The sequence below is a fragment of the Egretta garzetta genome, unplaced genomic scaffold (genome assembly GCF_000687185.1).
Source record: "Egretta garzetta isolate BGI_Z169 unplaced genomic scaffold, ASM68718v1 scaffold256, whole genome shotgun sequence".
Lineage (NCBI taxonomy): Eukaryota > Metazoa > Chordata > Aves > Pelecaniformes > Ardeidae > Egretta > Egretta garzetta.
The window spans coordinates 1336207-1345710 of NW_009260073.1; the positions used below are offsets into that span (position 1 = coordinate 1336207).

Sequence of the window (9504 nt, forward strand, 5' to 3'; positions counted from 1 at the left end):
GGGGGGGGCGGGGGTGGCTCACGGCCTGGCGTCCCTGTCCTGGGGTGTTCGTCCTAGGGGTAAGTCGGCACACCTCGCGTGTCCAGTGTACGCTGGTCATCAGAAAGAAACGCTTCTGATGCAGGGATCGTGCCCGAAAGCTTCGGACCGTCCTGCTGTTCCGTGCCTAACGAAGGGGCAGGATTGCTTGCCTTCAGGTAACAGCGTGTCAAGAACTGCCTCGTAAAAAGAATCACTGCAGTGAAATTGCCTTAATAAAGTATTTATTGCGTGCAAAAGTAAGATTTTAAATCACTGATGCCAAAGCAGCAGTGTATCGGGACAGCTTATGACTTCCAGTTGCTGTAGGTAATGATAGCAGTGTCACTGTAATGATGCAGGTATGCAGGTTTTAGCCCTTTGTTCAAAAGTTTTTGAACCTAAGCCATTACATCAGGTTGATTATTTTTTGGCTTTGTTTAGCTGTATGGGGAGGTAGAAACTTTTTCCCTGTATCTTTCTTCCAAACAACGGATTTTTTTATTTTATTTTTTTTTTCCTTTTGGTGCTAGGAAGACCATGAGGAAAGGTCAATTGGAAGTAGACTGTTATCTTGATGTTCTCTTCTGTTTCTCCCATGTTACATGCCTTCCTCCCCCAAACGTAGGTTTGTAGGAGGTCTGGCTCTGCCTCTACCTAGGAAGTGACAGCTGGCCAAGAAATAGAAGAATGCATCTTTCTAAGAAGAAAGGAAGAAAATCCATCCTTCCAGGGACAATTTGGAAATGCATTTGCAACCAGAGCAGCCGTGCCTCTATACCCACAGTGATTAGTAGATGCATATAATGGTACTAGATAAATGTCTAAACTTTCAGTGCTTAAATTAAGTTCTTTTCCAGTCATTCTTTTCCAGACAGTTGGTTTTCACTGCAAGCTTAGCACAAATAAATTGGGAAAATTGATGCTCTCTTTAAAATGATCTAATTACAGGAATCGTAACAGTTATTAAATGAACAAATGTGGTGTTCCTAAAGATAAATGGCTATCTAAGCTGTGCAGATGCAGTAAAAGGAGAAAAAAAAAAAAAAAGGGTCTAGCTTATTTGAATAGTGTTCAGGGTTGGATGACTGTAAAACGGTTGAATACAGGGTTTAAGAGGCTTCTCAAAAATACTTTCCTTAGGACTGAAAATAGATATGAAACTTCTTTTAAGAAACAACTTTTGGAAAATGTCGTGATAGTTTTTCATCATAGCAGTGGAGTTATTGACTCATCCTATACTTTGCTATATAGAGTATTACTCAAAGAAAAGTAATTTAAAAACAGTTACTGTTTTCTTACTCTTAGATTAATGGGGTGCTTACTAGTTAATTTTATTTATATGCAGTTCTATTTATTGAGACACAGTTCATTCACAATGAAACTGATGCCAATGTGTCTCTTACTTCCTTTTTTCTTTTTGAGACAAATGGCTTCCAAGACTAGTTAATCCAGACATTTGGACTGTGTGGCTGGCATTTCTAAACAGTTCTTTGTAAGTAAATGTTACTATTTTCTGAAAAAGAGAACTCCAAAGTTCTGCAATGTGGGTCTCATCCCTACCATTTGACAGTGATGTAAAGGAACTGTAAAATCCTAGCTCTGGCCATCACGGGAGGCTCTTAGATATGCCCTGTGCAAAGGGATGATAAGGCTGCCTTCAGACACCCCCACCAAAGTCTTGCCTACAGCGCAGAGCAGGAAATTCTTGTTATTGGCAAGGTCCCTGTGTGGTGTTTGGAAGTCTCTGGTAATACTGTAATCACAAACAGCAGCTTCCATAAGTGCTGTTAGAGCATGGACCATTCCCTAATGTAGCCTAAGACTTGTGGGGATCTGATAGACAAGCTTAATATTACTTCCCTTATTCTAGAATTTTTGCATTGTACCTTTGGGGTTAAGACCTCATTTTTCTCTCCTGTCACTGCAGCAACTAATTTCTGCTTCAGAGACCTTTTCCATGGATCATGAACTACCTTATCAGGCTGGACTGTCTTGACATCATTTCAGAACTAAGCTTTCTCTGATATGAAGAGATAGTAATACTGTTATTAGAGAAAATCAACTGTTGTGCTCAGATGAAATAAACTATGTCAGAACTGTCAGAACGATGCACACGTGTATCATTCCCAAGAATTGGTCGACAGTTGCACAGAAGGATTGACACTACAGTCTATAAATTATTACAAAACAAAAATTGTAGGTGTTTTAATGTCTGTAAGATGACGTTACCTGCGTAGAGAAAAGAATTTGGTTGTAAAGGAACTACTATTTTTGTGGCATTTTCCAAACCTCTGCAGGTTCTTGTACTCTTCATTGCTGATGAAAGATAACCAGGCACACTTATAACCTTTTTTTAATAGATTTTTGTGCCTATTATCCCTGTTGTGAAGAACACCTGCAGTTCACTGTAAGCCTAGGAAACACTGCAGTTCTACAGTGGTATGTGTGTCAATAAAGTCTCGCTCAAGGCATGGAAGATCCGGCCCTCCTAAATGAATTGAGGAAATCGCTACGTGTGTTTTCACCACCAGTAACCTGAATTGAGACTTGTACCTGGGCTTCAGACATTTGGTGCTGTGGAAATGGCATTGGTGTTGTGTATTCTGCAGTTGCAAAACACGTGGGGAATCTTTGGGTAGTGTAGCCTACATCTAGCTTTATTAAATACAGTAATTAACTATGGTTATTTTAGCTATAGCTGCACAGTTAATATATGCATCTATTAAACACTATGAAATGGAATCATTCAAAGTATTTTATTTCTTTTGAGACAATCTGGAAGAGTGGAATTGTAGTTGGCAGTTCTTATTAGGGTTCTCTGAAGGCTGAAGCGTTAATGCTTTTCTTCCATATATTGGTGGAGTTCAGTGAACTGTATTCAGTTGTCAAGAAAGTGTAGAAATCTGAGGTGCCATGGTGCTGTCTACCCACAACAGTAGGTAATAACTAGTTCTTCGTATTGGTGGAGATAAATGCCTGTATGAAAACTAGGTGAAGCTGAACTTGTGCGAGATGAGATGACATTCATATGAAGAGGGAAGGTGTTTCGAAATTCTGTAGCAGCCATCAGATTGTCTTCAGCAGACCATCTGTTTTTGTAATGCCTAATATATCCTTAGGTGTTTCTACTCATGGACTACAGGACTACATAGCATTTTACCAGATGTAGTGCTCGTTATAGTAACCTGTGTCTTGGTTTTTGTTGGGGTTTTTTTGTTGGGTGTTTTTTTGTGTGGTTTTTTGGTTTGTTTTTTTTTTTTTTTGCCAAGTCTGTTTTGCAGACTATGTTGAGATTCCAGTGCTTCATAACGGGAAGAAACTTGGTCTAGTTCTAGTGCAGGCTTGGCCATCTCAGCAGTACCAGCAGGTTCAAGCAGGTCATTGCAATTCCCTTCTGTGCTCTGACTCCTCAGAAGGACAGGCTGATGGGTCAGGTTCCCAGTGCCTGTTCTGTCATCGAAGGTCTGTCACGGCATTACAACAAAAAATTCTGAGGGCACCTTCTTTTTTTGTAATGGTACCCTCTTTGAACTGTGCTGCATTCTTCGGGAATATGAGCTAGCAGACTTACTGATCTAAGAGGTTCTTGGCTGCAGCACCAGCTTTCAAAGCTTTTGAATGCTGTACTTGGAGAATAAAAACGAAACTTTTAATGAATAAGGGATGTGAATTAAAGTCCTCCTGGTGATTTGAGTGAGGGTTTTCTTTCCCTCCCTTTCTTTCCGTGTTACAGTCTAACTGTATTTACCGTTGTCCTTTTCTTGTAATGAAAATGAGAATATATAAGGAATGAAAGCTGAAACTGTTAAGCTACCCTGCCTAAAGGAAAATTTGGATATATGGAAGATATTTGGACACTGTTTACACTTCAGAATTCAGTGGTGTTGTTTTACTAGTTTAGAAACTTTATTATCAAAACTGGTGTGGGAAGAGTCCCTGCAAGTATTTTATGCTGGAACAGAGTTGCTTCTTCCAGATATGTTGTTGCAAGCAAAAGGCGGTCTTCAAAGGGTTCTCTTGTTGGAGAAGGGTGAAGTTGGGTGTTTGGGGGCTTTGTTCGTTTCACTGGTTATTTATTTATTTGGGCTTTGTTGTTGTTGAAGATGTTTTTGTTACTGGCAAAACTGAAAACATGTATTCCCTGAAACATACACATTTTGCTATGAAATATTTTTTTTCAGGTACAGCTTGTACCCTGGGAATTAACTACCCAGTCTCCATATTTTCAGAATTCACAGCAATTCTGTTTGCAATTTCTTCTTGCCTTTTCCCACTCTTGCATATAGTTTACTTCCATTCTTTAATTTTGAACAGATTGCAGGAAATCCTGAACCAAAGCCTCAGTTATTTATTGAGTGACTTGGAATGAAATTTGTGGTGATTTGTGCTTATCCATCAATAATTCCCAGATTCTGTGTTCCACTAGCAAATAACTTTCAGAGTGCAGAACTAAATGCTACATACAGTCATTCTGGTGTATGCAACAGCTTTGGAAATTAACTTTTTGATTAGGGTTATAGTTGCATTCCTTTGATATTGGAGCACATTTGTTATTGGTTTTGGCCCTGTAGTGAAATAAAATAATCCAAATATATTATCAGAAAGTGTGATTCTGAATATTAAGAGGAAATTTGTTTTGAAACTTGCCATTTCTATATAATAAATTGTCAGAGTAGTATGACACGTTGGCATTTCCTATTACTTTTTAAATGCTGACTTAAAACTTTTTTCCAAGTCAGATGCTTTTCTGTCAGTGGGGGCACGTAAGCATGTAGGTCATTAGAATTTGTTTGATAATTCAGCTGTGGTTAAATATCAGCTCAACTCTGGTTAAATATCAGCAATTTTGCAAGCCACAGCAGAGGAAGAAACATCTTGGAATATATTTGTTCTTCTTTCTGAATGGCAGGTCTTACTAGTACAGCACCACAGTTCCTGTCTGAAATGTGGTAATTGCTGTTTTACTCTTGCTAAATAGAAGACTGCAAAATTAATACTAAGAAGTGCTTTAGAATTTGCTGTGGCCTTACATTGTTGTGGCCTTTAGGCCAAAAAGAGTGATGCTACTTTTAATGTTAAGCCCTGGAACAATGCTTTTGTGATAGCTTAGTGCAATGAACAGACAAGAAGCGAGGTATATGAGTATCGGTTTAATACCTGTAACACAGCAATAACTACACTTTTTTTTTTTTTTAAAGCTATTAGAATGATTGCTCTTTCTTAGGTTTTTACTTTTATTCTTCACACTGATTTTTCATAATCAGAATTTTGTAATGGCTGATGCTTTGCTATTATCTGTGCATACATTGTGGGGGTTTTATTCTTCCTGTCTGGATTCTGTACTTCAGGGGGTTGTATTGTTTTTTTTTCTTTGTCAACTTTGTGAATGTTTGAGTTAACGCTCTTCTGTTGTTTTGGAACCTTCTAATGGGTTACAGAAGGGCAACCAACTCTTCTTAATTCTCGCTGTGTGTTAAACGCATCCTTTTCAAACACACCTTTATCAAAAATGTAGCTCCTTTCACCAAGAGATGATCTGGTGAATTTTCCCTTTTGTTCTTAAGTATGGGTATGCTTCATTTGTTCTTGCCGTTACTTGTAGACAGTATTTTTATGACCAGCTGGCCTCTGCTTATTTGATTAATAGGCTGAGTTCATGCAAATTGGTTTGATGCCAACGGATCCTCAATTCTGGAGGAAGAAATATAGCTCTTAGTAGCTTTTTTGCAAAGTGCTGAGCTTTTATTTAGTGCATATTTTTGCATTTGGTGCTGCACTGAAATGTGAGGTTAGTCAGCAGTTAAGCTCTAGCTTACAGTTTGGGTTTTTAAAATTTCATAGAAAGGTAGCTCTTAAACTGGGGGGCGGGGGGGTGACATAATGCAGTTAGGCTCAGGTTTGTGACTGTAGTTTGATAGATGTCCTATTTCATATTTGAAAGTGAATAGTTGAAATGATACGCGTCTTAGATGTGTTTTCCTGTAAGGTGCCAGATTGCATCAGGGGTTGCAATAGCAGGACAAATATGCAGCCTTTATTTCTGTCCTTTTGACTGTAGATTGGTAGGCATTTCAAATGAACATCCTTCCTTGTTGAAAAGCGTATCCGTGTTTCGTTTTAGTTCCTGGCATTATTTTGGGCTGTTTGAGTACCAACCAGTTGTTGTCAAATTCTTTACTCTCCTTACGTAAATAAAATATAGCAAATATTTCCTTGCAGGTTGCATTTAGAAAAAATGACTATAATTAAATAAAGCTTTTGATGATTTAATCTGTTTATGCTAGACGAGTGGGCGAGACATGGCAGAAATTGAAAATGCTTTATAATAGTTTTCTGAAGATGCAGAATACAAACAAACCCTGGGAATGCGCTAGATAATTTTCAGTTGCAATTCTAGTGAAAGCATCACATGGTAAAGCTCCCAGTCACGCTCAAGGTGGTACCTCTGCACATGTGGTCCTGTCTCTGACAAATTAGTGGAAAATTGCACTTACAAAACATATATGTTGACTTCAAAACCAGAACTGTTGTAGGGTAGGCCTGTTCCACATGCAGGCTGAGGTGGTGTAGTGTCCCCGAAGACATTTGGTGTGCTGAGAGCCCAGAAAGGGTGCCTGAGCTTTGGCTTGCCTTGCAGCTGTGCAGCAGAGAGTTCTCTCTGACCTCGGGTGGCTCTGAAAAATCAGCAGCTCCCTGGCAAGAAGAGTGTGCCCAACTTCTGACCAGGCGTTACGTACCCATTAGCTAACCAGGACAGATGCATAGCTGCAGAGGAGCTGAAACTCAGGGGTGCTGACTCTTGACTGAAGTTCTTGGGTAGGTAATGCAAGCGAGATGTAATGGTGTTGTTGCAAAAGGTGGTATATGGACAGTTAAAGAAATTGCATTGTGGGAGGATAGGATGTGGAATCTCTATATCAAATGCTGAATTAAAATTTCATGGTGTTTTTTGGCTTTTCTTTATTATTATTTTTTAACACCCTTTCTGATAATCTTGCGTGAAAGCAGAGCATTTGAAAGAGCGTTTTTTGTATCTTGCTGCTGGGAAAACATTTTAGTCCTTTAAATTAAGCATATTTACCACTTTACGTGATACAATAACATCAGTAATGCATAAGCTTTTAGATATTTTTGTGTATGTGTATATGCATATAGACAAAGACGCAAACAAGGAAGAAAACTTGCATCTTCTTGACACTGAGCTTTGTGTATTGGTCTAGTCTGTGTACTCTAGTGTATGTATTCTAAAGTTTAGGCAGGGAGGTGATAGGGCATGTGTAACCTTTAAAGGTTTCAGGGTAGTATAATGAACGCGCCTAGGGCAGGAGAGCTGGTTTTACTGAAGCTGTAGTGTATAATATATAGTATAACTTATACTGGTGTAAGTTTTTAAATTAATGGTTTAAAATTAAAGGAGTACATTCCACAAATGTGCAAACTCTTTTTTTATTTCCTGAGCTTAGTCGGGCTAGGTTGATACTTTTGACACGATAGTTTCCAACTTTTCTACCTAAGTGCTCTCACAGGAGCCGTATTTTGTGTTTGCTTCTTCGCTGAGCAACTGGAAAGTAAATATCCTATATCCGGAATAAAGGTGCGGATGGATCCATCCACCATGGGATGGATTTGGGTTCAGTCAGGCATAAACATGTGATTGGATGCACACCTGCAGCTTGCTTGAAAACCTAGTCATCTTAAAGATGTACCTCTATCCAGTTGTGTTACAGGGATATATGTTTCTGGAGTTGTGTGCTGGAGGCCATACATAGCCAGTTGTATGATGGTTGTCACCCCAAGGAGAGATAAAGACAAGAATAGGAAATGGCATGCTTAGTCTGCCACATGTGCCCATGTGGTACCTCAAGTCAAGTCGAGCATTGTTGTGTGGACTCTTGTTCAGATGGGCCCAGTCTGTTCGGCTCGCTGCCCTTCCTCTGAAGGGTCTTCTTGAGATACATACTGAAGTTTGAGTAGAAGTGTATTGGGTGCATGCCTTTCACTGCGGGAGTTGGAAGGAAAGAAATAGAGAAAATGCAGTGTACGAATGTAGTAGTGGGGATTTCCTGCATAGTAATGGAATCTGTGAATTCTGAATGGCAATGGCATGAAGTTACAAGTTGCTGCTGAGTTTTTGCACAACATGTGGAGACTTGACCTTGCAAGGTAGCATCTGAAATATATGTTCTGGATGTAGTAGGTAAGAGGATGTGTAGTGGGCCAGTGGACTGGGGGATGACTTGGGTTTTGCATAACCTGTTTGTAAGGATTTATAGGACATGCTAGAAATAAGCTTTGAGTTTTCATGTACAGCCTTACTTATCCTTGACATGCATACACATTCTAATATATTCAGCTGCATTCTAAAATAGGGGTTTTTTTCTGTGTATCTTTTTCATTTGGCACACAGAATGAAGAGTGCTTATTTAACAAGCAGCTGTACACACACAGACTATTGTTATAATTTTAAAACACTTTGGTGATTGGTTTATGCCATACCCATGTTTACTTTATGAGCTCTGGTTTGAATAGACTTTTTGGGCTTGTTGGCCATGAGTGTAATGGCTGAGTGGTTGACAAAACATTAGTGAAAAGTCTTTGAGAAAGAAGAATACACTGGTATCCCCTTTTACCAATGAAAGTTGTGATGCAGGTTGGTACAAGATTCCTCACGGTTTATAGAAGAATATACACAAATCTCAGCTTTCACTGACTGGTGGAGGCAAGTGCTGGGAATGTCAGTAGGTTTAACAATACCATTTCAAGTTATTCTTCATTTTGTGTGTGTGTGTATACTTGATATCACTTCTCTGGGAATAACCTGGCTAGTGTCATGCAGAAAATTTGTAGCAGGTGAAGGAATGGTATCCCATTAACCGACAAATGCTTAGTGGCCTTGGCTTCCAAGGATCATGTCCTTCCAGCTCAAGATTGGTCCATCACAATGAGCAAGAAATCAAGCGAAGGCAGCAGTAGGACTGCGTGAATTAGCAAGGAGCCCCTGACAAAACTCAAGCATAAAAAGGGAACGTATAAGAGGTGAAAGCAAGGACAGGTGGCTGGAGAGGAGTATAGAGAGATGGGGTTAGCTAGCAAAGCCAAAGCCTACCCGAGGTTTAATCTGGTGAGGGGCCTGTAGAAGCCCTTCTTGTTCTCCTTCAGATGTAACAGCAGGAAGAAGATGACTATGGGAAATGTGGGCCTGCCTGCTGGATGGGGCAGGGAACCCAGAGACAAAGGACACGGAAGAGGATGCAGTACATTGTACCTTCCTGGTCTCTACTGATGAGAGCAGCCTTCAGGAACCACAGGTTCCTGGTACCAACTGGAAAGTCCGAAGCAAGGAAGACTTACCTTGATGGAAGAGGGCCAGGTTAGGGAGCACTTAAACAAACTGGGAATACACAAGTCCATGGGATCTGATCAGATGCGTTCATGAGTGCAGAGGGAGCTGGCAGGTCTCTCTCTTACCTTTGCAAGGTCATG

The 9504-nt window shown here is 39.8% G+C and overlaps 1 protein-coding gene across 3 annotated transcripts in view; it reads left to right on the top strand.

Annotated features, from left to right (window-relative positions):
* The first annotated feature begins 30 nt into the window (after positions 1-30).
* Positions 31-9504, top strand: part of ATP8A1 (ATPase phospholipid transporting 8A1) — a 116432-nt gene continuing 106958 nt past the window's right edge. For all 3 annotated transcript variants that reach the window (XM_009641250.2, XM_035896758.1, XM_009641249.2), the window contains exon 1: positions 31-197. In XM_009641250.2, coding sequence (XP_009639545.2) covers positions 119-197 — 79 coding nt within the window. In that variant the 5' untranslated portion in view covers positions 31-118. The remainder of the gene's footprint in view (positions 198-9504) is intronic.